The sequence below is a fragment of the Hemiscyllium ocellatum genome, chromosome 14, assembly GCF_020745735.1.
Source record: "Hemiscyllium ocellatum isolate sHemOce1 chromosome 14, sHemOce1.pat.X.cur, whole genome shotgun sequence".
In the NCBI taxonomy this organism is placed as follows: Eukaryota; Metazoa; Chordata; class Chondrichthyes; order Orectolobiformes; family Hemiscylliidae; genus Hemiscyllium; species Hemiscyllium ocellatum.
The window spans coordinates 2,989,308-3,003,071 of NC_083414.1; the positions used below are offsets into that span (position 1 = coordinate 2,989,308).

At 43.8% G+C, this 13,764-nt stretch overlaps 1 protein-coding gene across 1 annotated transcript in view; it reads right to left on the reverse strand.

Annotated features, from left to right (window-relative positions):
- Window positions 1–13,764, reverse strand: part of xpc (xeroderma pigmentosum, complementation group C) — a 44,383-nt gene that overhangs the window by 15,407 nt on the left and 15,212 nt on the right. The window contains exons 6-9 of the mRNA XM_060835300.1: window positions 12,226–12,383; window positions 11,251–11,371; window positions 5,753–5,842; window positions 720–1,697 (exon numbers count right to left, since the gene is read on the reverse strand). Of these exons, the coding sequence (XP_060691283.1) occupies window positions 720–1,697; window positions 5,753–5,842; window positions 11,251–11,371; window positions 12,226–12,383 (1,347 nt within the window). The remainder of the gene's footprint in view (window positions 1–719; window positions 1,698–5,752; window positions 5,843–11,250; window positions 11,372–12,225; window positions 12,384–13,764) is intronic.

Consider the following 13,764-nt stretch of genomic DNA (forward strand, 5'->3'; position numbering starts at 1 on the left):
CACATCGGTAGTTGAGAATCTATAAAAAATTATTTGGAGACAATAGAATTTCGATGTCCAGATAGACCTGGGTGAATACAAGGATGCCTCATTAAATCCTGTGGATTGATGTTATTGAATGTGTTTCTACAGTCATTTTTCCTTCATCAAAAACATCCATGTTTGATGTTTGATTGTGTCTGTATATGTATGAATTAAAGAAGAGGATTAAAGTTTCAGTTACTGGAGTTACAGTGGAACCTCGATTATCCAGCATTCGTTTATCTGAATTTCGGATTGTCCAGCAAGACTACAAGGTCCGGATACTTGGCCAAATTACGTTATCCGAACGAAATACTCCCCACCCACGTTGTTCAGATAATCGAGGTTCCTCTGTATTTGTTTTGTTTGCCGGACGTTAAAATGATATTTTAACAATAAACTATTTATTATAAAGCTATCTGTTTTCATTAACCAGAGTCCAGATAAGGAAATTAGGGACTTTGATTAAATTTATTAATTTGAATTTTTAAATTTTCCGAAGTATGTCATATCAGCGAGTACAAGCTGTTCTAGAATAATCATCTTTGTTAAGTGCTAACAATAATATCAACATTGGAATGAGGAGATAGCCAGCAAATGTTGGCCGTGGGAACTCTGCCTCATCATCAGCAGCAGAGAGACAATGTACTTGAAGGCTGCCTCTCAGTCTATCTGGCTCCAAAGTAAATGCCACCTACCTCCTGGTCTTCATCTCTCTCACGCTCTGTATGACTGCTTCTGTAGGCTGCCAAAGTCTGGTCCCACCAGGCAGGGTCAACACGGCGTTTCCTTGTCATGGTCATCCAAGCCCCATCGTATCTCTGGGTGATGTCTCTCACACAATTCTCATTGTCAAAGCTGATGATGTAGGAGAATGGTTTGGAAGCATATTTAGTGCAGAGTTCCAGCTGGTTCACAGTGTTACGTACACAGTCAACTGCAACCCACTTCCTCTCTCTCTCTGCATAAACCTCAATCCATTGATCCGAGTCTTTCGAATTCAGGGAAACCTCCCTCATCATTCTTCCATCTCTGCTGTTGGCTTTGTTGGAGTTTGAAGACCTTCTCTTACTGGGTTTGGTTTTCCCTGAAGTGTTCTCAAAATCATCTTCCTCACTGTCCTCACACTTGGGAGTCCTAAAGATTGAAGACTCTACTGCTTGCTTGCCTTGGGGAGACTTCATTTGTGAAGAGATTCTCTTCCCCTTCTTATCTCCATCGGAATAACTGTTAGAATCAGAACCATTGCCAACCTCAAAATCAGAATCGTTCTCATCATCGCCTTCAGTGTCCTCTTCCTTGTAACATACTTTTGAGGCTACTCTCCTCCTACGCTCATTCTTTGGCCTTGGAGAGACAGATGTTTTAGGTAGTGGGCACTCCTCATCCTCAAATCCAGATTCAGCAGAAGCTCTGTCAAGAGTTTTGACAGTTTTAGTTCTCCTTCTAGCATTTCCCCCACTGTTTGCACGTTCTGCCGGGTTCCTTTTCGATGCTGGTTGAGACTTGCCTTCTCGTTCAGTTGACCGCTTCACTGCACCATCTTGCTCCCTCTCCAGTTTAACTTCGACTCCTCCATTTGCTCCTTTCTCAGGCACAGACTCTTGTTTAGTGTCTGGGACCGAGTGACCAATTTTCTGGGAATTATCTTTAGATTTGCTGTCCCTCACGTTCTTCTACGTAAAACAGACAAAAGATTTGAGAGTCGAGACCAAGTTCAGCTGCACATTTCACAACTCAAAGCTGTCTTAACATTGCCAGAATGTGGCTGGAACAACTGCAAACCTTAGACTCTGCTCATATTTTCTCTGGGACAATTGGTGTTGGTGATGGAGGACAGCTGAGCAGAGGCACGAAGGGAGTTGCATTGTGGTGTAAAAGCTTGGAGGGGTCCCTTACTGGTACAGCTTTGGAACGGTGGTCCCCAACTCTAGGCTGTCCCCAGTCCTCCCTCTGAGCTTCATGTATGGAGCGAGACAGCAATTGGGAATGGGATTCTCGGGAAGCAAAGAGTCTGCACATGATTATGTGCACATGCATGGCGAAGTTCAGCAAACAGAAAGTAAAGGGAACTTCTTACAAAAATTCATTGTTAAAATGTGGACGTCACTGGGCTTGACCTGCATTTGTTGTCCATTCACAATTACCCTGTAGTTGGGGGATGGTGATGAGCTACTCCCTTGAACTACAGTGGTCCATTTGGCAGCAGCACACCACAATGCTGTCAGGTTCGGAGTTACAGGATTTTAAGACCATAAGATAGAAGAGCAGATGCAGGCCATTCAGTGAGATCACAGCTGACCCAATAACGCTCAACTTCACATTCCTGTCTTTTTCCACACAACCCTCGATTCTCTTATGATTAAAAAAATCTACCTCAGCCTTGAATATAGTTAACAACCCAGCCTCAGCATCCCTCTTGATGAAGAATTCCACAGATTTATTATCCTCAGAAAAGAAATTCCTCTACGTTTTGGTCTTAAATTGGCAACCCTTTATTTTGAGATGATGCCCTCTGGTCCTAGACTTTCCCATAAGGGTAAACAACTTTTCTGCATTTCCCCTGTCAAGCCCTCTAACGATCTTATATATTTCAATAAGATCACCTCTCATTCTTCTAAACCGGCTCAACTCTCATCATAAGAAGATCCTTCCATACCATTCCATCAGGGAAAATAAGCCAACTGAATCTTTGAGACTGCCTTCAATGCCAGTATGTCTTACTTTAGATCAGAGATAAAACTGTTCGCAGTATCCCAGCTGTGCTCTGCCGAGTGCCTTGTACAGTTTTAGCAAATCCTCCCTACTTTTATACTCCTTTCCCTTTGAAATAAAGGCTAGCATTCTATTTGCCTTCCCGATTACCTGCTGAACCTGGATGTTGGCTTTTTGTGATCCGGGGGAGGCAATGGCCAAGTGGTGTTATCACTTGACTGTTAAATTCAGAGACCAAATTAATCTTCTGTGGACCTGGGCTCGAATCCCACCACAGCAGATGGTGGAATTTGAATTCAACAAACAAAAGTAAAATCTGGAATTAAGAGTCTTATGACGACTGTGAATTGATTGTTGGAAAAACCCATCTGGGTCACTAATGTCCTTCAGGGAAGGAAACTGCCATCCTTACCTGGTCTGGCCTACATGTGACTCCGGACACACAGCGATGTAGTTGACTCTAAACTGCCCGGTGGGCAATTAGGGATGGGTAATAAATGCTGCATAGATAATGACAGCCTCATCGAAGGAATGAATTTTTTTAAATTGCGAGGATTCAAATTTCTTTGTTTGACATCTTTCTGTGATCTTTTTCTAATTAAATAATATTCAGCCCCTCTATTCTTCCTGTCAAAATGCATATCATATTTCCCCACATTATATTCCATGTCTTCAAGTTTTTGCCCACTCACTTCACCTGGTTATATACCTCAACAGGCTCCTAGTGTCATCTTCACCATTTGCCTTTATCCTTATTTTTTGTGCCATCTGTAAATTTGATGATAGTACATTCACTTTCCCCATCTCAGTCATTAATAAACATGATAAATTATTGTGGGCCCCCAATTACTAATTCCTGTGGCACTCCACTAGTTACAGGTTACCATTATGGGCAGCATGGTGGCTTAGTGGTTAGCACTGCTGCCTCACAGCGCCAGGGACCCAGGTTCAATTCTACCCTCGGGCAGCTGCCTGTATGGAGTTTAGACATTCTCACCGTGTCTGCGTGAGTTTCCTCCTAGTGCTCTGGTTTCTCCCCACAATCTAAAGATGTGCAGGTTAGGTGGATTGCTATGCTAAACTTCCCATAGGGATCATGGATGTACAGGTTAGGTGCATTAGCCATGGGAAATGTAGGGTTACAGGGAAATGGGTCTGGATGGGATACTCTCCAGACGACTGGTGTGCACTTGTTGGGCTGAATGGCCTGTTTCTACACTGTAGGGATTTTGTAAATCATTCTGAATTCCCCTATACCCCAATATTCTGTCTTCTATTAGTTAGCTGATCTTCTATGTATGCAAATATACTATCTCCAACACCAGGAGCTCTTTAAGCCTAATGTGCCATCCCTACCCAGTACCCTATCAAACCCCTTCCGAAAATCCAAGTATATGAAACCACTGCTTCCACTTAATCTATCCTGCTTGCCACCCCTTCAAAGAGTTCCAATAAATTTGTCAGCTATGATTTCCCCTTGATGACTCTGCTTATTACCTCTAAATGCTTAACCTCTGACATTTTCTCATTAACAGATGTTAAGCTAACTGGCCTACAGCACTTGTTTCTTTTTGTCAACCCCCTTTTCTGAATGAAGGTGTTACATTGGCAAGTTTCCAGGCACTTTTCCAGAGTCTAAGAATTCCTGCACATCCACTGTCTCTGGAGCTACTCCCTTTAATATCCCAGAATGCATCCCACTGGGTCCAAAGCTTTGATCAGCCTCATGGAAGATTACAATCAGTGTTTGATTCTTTGAAGTTCTAGTCTCGCCACATGACTGTGGATAGCATCAGTGAGGGCCAAGGAGAGGAAGTGGAGTCGGTCACGCTGTGACAGCTTCCACAGTGGATTAGCCCACTGACCCTATCACAGCATTCAAAGAATGGTGACAGAGTTGGCAAAGAGTAACTGGGTACCAAGAAGCACCTCTGTAGACAGAGCGAAGAGGAAATCTGCAACTGTCCTGCCCAAATCATTTGAACGTGAGGGTCAATTAGAGTTCAGCTAGGGAAGTGGGCTGAGAAATGGCAAATGGAGTTTAATATATCTAAGTGCAGGTCTTGCATTTTGGAAATTCAAATTAAGGAGTTTCATGGGGAATGGTAGGATTGTAGTGGAACAGAGGGAGCTTGGAATTCAGGTACATGGTTCTCTGAAAGTGGACTCACAGGTAGACAGGGCAGTGAAGGCGGCTTTTGGTACACTGGCCTTCATCAGTCAGGGCACCGAGTATAGAAGTTGGGAAGTTATGTTACAGTTGCACAGGACATTGGTGAGGCCACTCTTGGAAGATTGTGTTCAGTTTTGGTCACTTGCTATGGGAAGGATGTTATTAAACTGGAAAGAGTGCAGGAGAAATTGACAAGGATGTTGCCAGGGCTCAAGGGTTTGAGTTAGAGGGAGAGGTTGGACAAGCAAGGACTTTTTTCTTTAGAGCGTAGGAGACTGAGGGGGGATCTTATGAAAGTGAATAAGATCATGAGAGGCATGGACAGGATGAATGCACTCAGTCTTTTTCCCCAGGGTTATGGAATCGAGCACCAGAGGGCATCAGTTTAAGGTTAGAGGGGAAAGGATAAAAGGGAACCTGAGGAGCAACCTTTCTTTGAAACACAGAGGGTAGCATGGACATGGAATGAACTGTCAGCAGAAATGGTTGAGGGGGGTACGTTAACAACATTTAAAAGACATTTGGACACATATTGATAGGAAAAATTTACAAGGATATGGGCCAAGTGCAGGGAAATGGGGTTAGCGTGGATGGACATTTTCGTCGGCATGGACCAGTTTGGGCCAAAGGGCCTGTCTCCGAGCTGTAGGACTTTGACTTTATGAAATTTCGAAACGGAGGTTGCTAGATTTTTGTTGAGCAGAAATTTGAGAGTTTGTGGAGTCAAGGCAGGTGGATAGTTTTAAGATGCAGATCATCCAGTGATTACACTGAACAATCTCCTCCTGTTCCTAAGAGGCCGAGGAAAAAAATGAAGTGATCATAATCAGATTGATTTCTTACCGCTTTCACATTTTCTTTAAATGGAACAGGCTGAAATGAAATCACAAGCCGTGATGCCATGGCCAGAGTCCGGAGGATGATTAGAAACAACTGTTAAAACAAAATCAGATCGTTAAATGAGATTATAACAACTGAGAAATACAACATCACGCAAATATCAGAGAAGGTGAAACAATTCAATTCCTTTCAATGTTTAAGATTGCTCACAAAATTACGTCCCTCCAGAATCTCAGTGCAAAATGGAATTTACATATTAGTGTTCCTGCTGAGAGAAGATCTCCAGGGCTAGAAATGGAGGAATGTAACAACCAGGTGAAGTGAGGGGCATAGCAAAAACAGAAGTAGAGAGTGAGAGAGCGAGAGAGCACAGAGCACTGAAGGAGAGCACACGGCCTTGGAACAAAAGAGCGGAGCAACAGACAAAGAAATGACTGAAAGAGTCACTGAGAGTCACAGAAACAGGTACCTTGGCTCAACATATCCATGTCAACCAGGTTCTCTAAAATCAACTAGTCCCATAAACCTCTACACTTTTCCTATTTGTGTACCTGTCCCAAATGTCTTTTAGAGGTTATAATTGTGCCCGTCTCTACCACTTCCTCTGGCAGCTCAATCCATACACGCCCCACCCTCAGGTCCATTTCAAATCTTTCCCCCCTCACCTTAAATCCATACCCTCTAGTTTTGGACTCCCCTACTCTGGGGAAAAGATCTCAGCTATTTACCCTATCTGTGCCTCTCACAATTTTACGAACTTCTAAGGTTACCCCTCAGCCTCCTACACTCCAGGGAAAAAAGTTCCAGCCTCTCCTTATAAGTCTAACCCTCCAGTCTCAATAGCATCCTTGTGGATACTTTTTTTGCATCTTTTCCAGTTTAAGGGCATGTTTTCTCCAGCACAGCGATGGAGGAAATAAAACTAGGCGAGGGAGGTTGAGAGGTGAAAAATGGGAATGAAAGGACAATAGAGAGAGAGAGTGAGAGAGAGTGAGAGAGAGAGAGTGAGAGAGAGAGAGAGAGAGAGTGAGAGAGAGAGAGTGAGAGAGTGAGAGAGAGAGAGAGAAAACACAACAGGGAATGAGATCGGGAAACTGCGTGAGGAAGAGAGCAAGAGAATACAAGAGTGAGAGCTGAAAAGAGAGAGAGGAAGAAAGAAGAGATGGAGAAAGGCAGACGAAGAGGGAGGGAAAGAAAGACAGACGAAGAGGGAGGAAAAGAAAGGAAAAGAGGGAAATAAGGAGAGAGAGGACAGAGGGAGACAGAAGAGAGGTAGTTGGAATAAAGGATTGAATGTTCCCTGGGGCCTGATTGGCTACTTTGGTTCAGTGTTTCTATGGTTGCAGTTAATAGATGCTTCAGCCACAAAGTTGATATTTTAAGACACTTTTTTTTCCCCTTAGAATGTGAGCATCACTGGCAGGGCCAATGTTTTTTTTTGCCTGTCCCTAATTGCCTTCAAGACATTGGTGTTGAACCATTTTCTTGAACTGCTACATCTTTCAGTAGTGGGATGGTACAGTGTGACTGGGCCAAATGGCCACTTCAGAGGACAGTTAGGAAACATGGAAGATAGGAGCAAGAGTAGGCTATTTCAGCCATTGAGAGCGTGCTCTGCCATTCAATGGCTTTAGTGGGTTACAAGGTAGCCAGGACGGAACTGAAGAATGGATTTAGGAGAGCTAGAAGGGAACAAGAAAAAGCTTTAGTGGGTAGGATTAAGGAAACGCCTAAGGCATTTTACTCTTATGTGGGGAACAGGAGGATGGCCTGAGTGAGGGTAGGGCCGACCCGGGATAGTGGAGAGAACTTGTGCCTGGAGTTGAAGGAGGTAGAGGAGGTCCTTAATGCTTCAGTATTCAGTATGGAGAGGGATCTTGACATTTCTGAGGACAGTGTGAAACAGACTGATAAACTTGGACAGGTTGGTGTTAGGAAGGAGGCTGTGCTGAAAACTTTGAAAAACCATAAGGATCGGTAAATCCCCTGGGCCAGACGGGATACAGAGCAGCAGGTCAGGCAGCATCAAAGGAGTAGGACAATCGACATTTCGGGCATAAGCCCTTTTTCCCGAAACATCGATTCTCCTACTCCTTTGATGCTGCCTGACCTGCTGCGCTTTTCCAGCAACACATTTTTAAGCTCTGATCTCCAGCATCTGCAGTCCTCACTTTCTCCCAGGCGAGATATATCCTAGGTTACTACAGGAAGCGATGGAAGAGAATACTGCCCGTTGATTGGAGGTTGGCAAACATTAATCCCTTGTTCAAGAAAGGGAATGGGATAATCCTGGTATTTACAGACCAGTCAGTCATTCCTGAAGGGCTTTTGCCCGAAATGTCGATTTTCCTGCTCCTCGGATGCTGCCTGAACTGCTGTGCTTTTCCAGCACCAGAATCTGGTTTCCAGCATCTGCAGTCATTATTTTTACCCAGTCAGTCAGTCTTACGTCAAGGTGGGCAAAGTATTGGAGAGGATTCTGAGAGACAGGATTTATGATTACTTGGAAAACCATGTAGTTTGATTGGCATGGCTTTGTGAAGGGCAGGTCATACCTCACACATCTTACTGAATTCTTTGAGGATGTGGTAAAACACATTGATGAAGGTAGATCACTGGATGTGGTACACATGGATTTTAGCAAGACATTTAATTAAGTTCCCCATGGTGGGATTATTCAGAAAGTGAGGAGGCATGGAATACAGGGAAACCTGTCTGTCTGAATACAGAATTGGCTGACCCATAGAAGACTTTACGTAGGTTGGAAGTATTCAGTATGGAGCTTGGTGACCTGCGGTGTTCCACAGGGATCGGTTGTGGGACATCTGCTGATTGTGATATTTATTAATGACTCGGATAAGGAAGTGGAAGGGTGTGTTAGTAAGTTTGCCGATGACATGAAGGTTGGTGGAGTGGTGGATAGTGTGGAGGGCTGTTGTAGATTGCAACGGGACATTGACAGGATGCAGAGCTGGGCTGAGAAATGACAGGTGGAGTTCAACCTGGAAAAGTGTGAAGTGATTCACTTTGGAATGTCAAATTAGATTTCAGGGTTAAAGGCAAGATTCTTAGCAGTGTGGAAGAACAGAGGGATCTTGGGTCCATGTCCATAGATCCCTCAAAGTTGCCACCCAGATTGAGGCTGTTAAGAAAGCATATGATGTGTTGGTTTTCATTAGCAGGAGGAATGAATTTAAGAGCCACAAGGTTATGTTGCAGCTCTATGGAGACATGATAAGGCCACACTTGGAATATTGTGTTCAGTTCGGGTCTCCTCATGATGGGAAAGATGTGGAAGCTTTAGAGAGGGTGCAGAAGAGATTTACCAGGATGCTGCCTGGACTGGAGGGCATGTCATATGAAGGAATGTTGAGTGAGATAGGGCTTTTCTCATTGGAGTGAAGAAGGATGAGAGGTGACTTGATAGAGGTGTACAAGATGTTGAGAGGCATTGATTAGTACAACGAAGGGTTTGTAGGTTAGTCTGATCTTCAAATTGGATTAAAGGCCGGCACAACACTGAGGTCCGAAAGGCCTGTACTGTGCTGTACTGTTCTATGTTCAATATGATGATGGCTGATCATTGAGCTCAATACCCCAATCCTGCCCTCTCACATCACCCTGAACCCTTTAGCTGGGAGAGCTTTATCTAACTCCTTGAAAATATGTAATGTTTTAGCCTCAACCACTTTCTGTGGTAGGGAATTCCTCAGGCTCACCACTCTCTGGGTGAAGAAATTTGTCCTTATCTCAGTCCTAGATGGTTCATCCTTTAACGATGACACCTGGTTCTGGACCCCTCAAACACGAAGAACATCCTTCCTGCATCTAACCTGTTAGAATTTTATAAGAGATCCCCCTTCATTCTTCTAAACTCCAGTGAATGCAATCCTAACTGAATCAATTTCTCCTCATATCAGTGCTGCCATCCCAGGGATCAGCCTGGTAAACCTTCACTGCACTCCTCCTGCAGCAACAACATTCCTCCTCAGATAAGGAGACCAAAAGTGTATACAATACCCCAGGTGTGGCCTCACCAATGCCCTGTATAATTGTAGCAAGACATAAAACAAAGAAATATGGAACAAAACAGAAATTGTTGGAGAGGTCCACAGGTCAAGCAGCATCTTGGGAAAGAAAGCAGAGTCAACAGTTCAAGTCCCAGTGACCCTTCTTCAGAAATGTTTCTGCTGAGTTTCTCTATCAATTTCTGTTTTTGTTGCAGCAAGACACTCTTTCTAACTGCACTCAAACTCTCTCAGTACGAAGGCCAATATAGGTTGCCTTCTCTAACCACCTTCTTAACCACATTGGTCTGGAGTCACGTATAGACCAGGCTGGGTAAGGACATATTTCCTATTCAATGAGGTGTGCTTAATGAAAATCAATGATCGGTCACTGGATTATTTGAACAGAGGCCAGTATCCTATCACCAAGTCACCCTTTATTAACATGTGCACAGTCAATGGACTCTGACCAGCCAGTCCCCAGAATGAGTAGACTCTCTGACAATTCTGTTTATTTTTATCCTTTTCATTCTTTTTTATCCCCCACACTACCATCCAACAGCAGTAGTGCTTATTTTTCTCCTGTTTATCTGTCAGCCAGGGCTCCCCGATTGGCTCAGGTTAACAACTTATGCCCGAAACGTCGAATTTCCTGTTCCTTGGATGCTGCCTGACCTGCTGCGCTTTTCCAGCAACACATTTTCAGCTCTGATCTCCAGCATCTGCAGGCCTCACTTTCTCCTCAGGTTAACAACCTCAATCAAGGATCTCAGTAAATAAGATCCACCTGGCCCTCGTCCCAATCACTACCGTCATCATTGTTGAGACTTGCTTTCAATTTCACATGTTATTAATGTATTGAAGTTAGGGGAGGCTGTGATATAGTGGTAACACCACTGGACAAGTAATCTACAGCCCCAAGGTAATATTCTGGGGACACGGGTTCAAGTCCAACCATGACACATGGTGAAAATTTGAATTTAATTTAAAATAAAATCTGAAAGTAAAAATCTAGCCTAATGGTGATCACGTAACCACCGTCAATTAAAAATCCATCTGCTTCACTAATACCCTTTCAGGAAGGAACGCTGCGGTCTACAGCCAGTCAGAACTAACTCCAGACCTGCAGCAAAGTGATTGATTCCTAACTGCTCCCCCCCGCACCCCCCCAAGACGTGTTCAGCTTTTTTAGCCATTAAACTCCCCTGATGGGGTTTGAACACTTTTACTCAGCCTCAGCATTATTAATCTAGTGATATCACCACTACACCATCATTATCCTTAAATACGTTCAGCATAATCTCCCTGCTCTTGTTCTCTATGCCATTAATTATGAGGCCTAGAATACTGGGTAGGCTGATGGAGGAGGAGGAGAAGGGGAAGGAGCAGGAACAGGTCAAAGAGCCAGTGAGTCCAATTCATTTAGGACCCTGTTGAAGTGCACAGTCCAGGGAGATCAGAGATTCACCATTGCCAGTCACAGAAAATACACACATGAACCATTTCTTGCTCGTTCCTTGTGGAACGGCTGCCGAATCTCCTCTTCAGCACCGTAGACAGAGAGTCCGCCTCATCGTTGGGGAGAGAAGTGTCAATCTCAAACGATGACACAAACCTGCAAATGGAAAAGAAGAGAGACCATAGAAACTGAGCAGCGACACCAGAGGAACAAAGCTGAAATGAAAGCCTTGTTCTCCCATCTCGGACCGAATACCTCACAGAGGCCAATTTGTTTCTATTCATGAAAGAGAAGCAGCAATGTTCCCTCTAAGCTGTACGGTGCTGCTCAGAGAGCCCTTGGAGACCCACACAGCCACAGGAAAGTTTATATTCAATTTGATCTATTACTGTCACATGTACTGAGGTACAGTGAAAAAAGTGTTATCTTACATGCTTTATAAGCAGAAGGAACAGAGGAGGCCATTCAGCCCCTTAAGCTCCTACCTCTATTTAATTCGAACATGGTCAATCTGTATTTGCAACTCCATTTATCCAACTGTCGAACCATATCCACAATGCCCACCCATCTCCTTTGTCAATTTTTTCCTAGTCTCAACAAGCTTTTGAGGAGGGTCCTGAGTTTCCATTGGTTCAATATCACAGTGGGAGGAGGGATATTCACTAACAGGAGAAATGGATTTGACAGGAACCAAGTGTGTTAAAATCCTTATTAGTAAAAACATTCATCACACCAAACCTCAGTATGACCAGTCACATATTGAGTAAAAATCCCTCAAATATTAAAATTCTTAAATCCATTTACAAATCTCTTATGAGCCTTGTTGGTCCCTATCTCACTGCGTTCTGCCAGGTCCACAATTCTCTGTGATGTCTGGGAAATTCCAATCCAGGTACTGAGTATCACCAATCAATCCCTTCACCTCACTCCTTTGCCCTTCTCCTTTTAACTTTAAACACAAGCCTTTGGTTAGCTTGGAGGTGACGGGAAGGCCACTCTCATTGACTTACCAGTTGAGCAGTTTAGAGATGTATGGAATTTCTACACGGCCACCTGGCACCTTGGCAAGTGTGGCAGGTACCAGGGACAGCGCCAAGGCCTGAAGCTCTGGTTCATTGCAGATCCTATTCCGGAACATACCGTTAGCCAACAGACACAGAAGGTGCACCTGCAGAAAGAATAACAATCAAAACATAGTGAGAAAAGTCATAAAGGGATGAGCAGGTAGGGAAAGAGTTAAGTTTAGGGTTGCTTGACAAAGGCTCAACTAGCATGACTTTGACCAGATAAGAACTTGCAGTAAACAGTGAGATGCTGGAGGCAAGGGTAGAGGTTTAACGAGGTAAAGAAATCCATTGTGTAATGCCAAATGACTTAATCTTTACTGTTGATGCTTGCTGATTGTAATGGTCATCCAATCAATATAGACGTTGCCTTATTTGGATGCTACTCTCTGTAAGTGACTATATTATTCCTTAAGAATCTGCTGTTCAACAGAAGACCAAGAACTCATGTATTTGTGTACATGGGCGATTGCTCTCTCGACATGTCTTGGAATAAAGGTAAAGAAGATAGTGCCAGATTGGGTCTTGGAGTGTTTGCTTCGACTGATATGGCAATATGGAAAAGGGACAACAATAGGAACAAGGAACAGGAGGTAAGCCATTCAGCCCTTCAAGCCTGATCCACCATTCAATGGGATCATGGTTGATCTGTGGCCTAACTCCAGACAACTGCTTTGGCCCATTTCCCTTAATACCTTCGCTTTACAAAAAATAATCTAGCTCAGATGCAAAATCTGACCCAGCATCCACTGCTACTTGCAGAGGAGAGCTCTTTGTAGCATCTCTACCGAACGGTCTGGCCCTAATTCTCAGACTGTGCCCTCTAGTTCCAGAATCCCAAACCAATGGAAATGGTTTACCTTTATCTTTGTCTACCCTGCCTTTTACTGTTAATATCATGAAAACTTTGATCAGATCATTTCTTAACCTTCAAAATTCTAGAGAAAACAGGCCTAATTTATATAATCTCTCCTGATAACTTAACCCCTGAAGTTCAGATATCATTCCTGCAAACCTACATTGTATTCCCTCCAAGGTGATCGTATCCTTCCTAAGGTGTGGTGCCCTGATTTTCTCTCAGTACTCAGTACACAGTAATATATTAAAGCCTGCCAGTGCAAGAATAGGCACAACATAACGAGTATAGTTAAAAAGAAGCTATTTGTCTCATCCAGTCTTTCAGTGTCCTCCAGCTCTATCACCATATTCCTTTCTCCCTGGTGTATTTATCCAGCTTCCTCTTAAATGTTTTGACACTATCCTGTCCGCCCGCTTCCTCTGGGAGTGAGGTCCACATTCTCCCCACTCTCCAGGTGAAGAGGGTGCTCCTGAATTTCCAGTTCATTACTGACTGAATAACATTTATGGCCCCTGATTCTGGTCTCCTCACAAGTGGAAAGATGGTCTCTGTATTTACTCTATCAGACCCTCTCAGTAATGGATAAAGCACTGGCGTCTTCAGCCAGGGATTGTCCCATCTGGGGT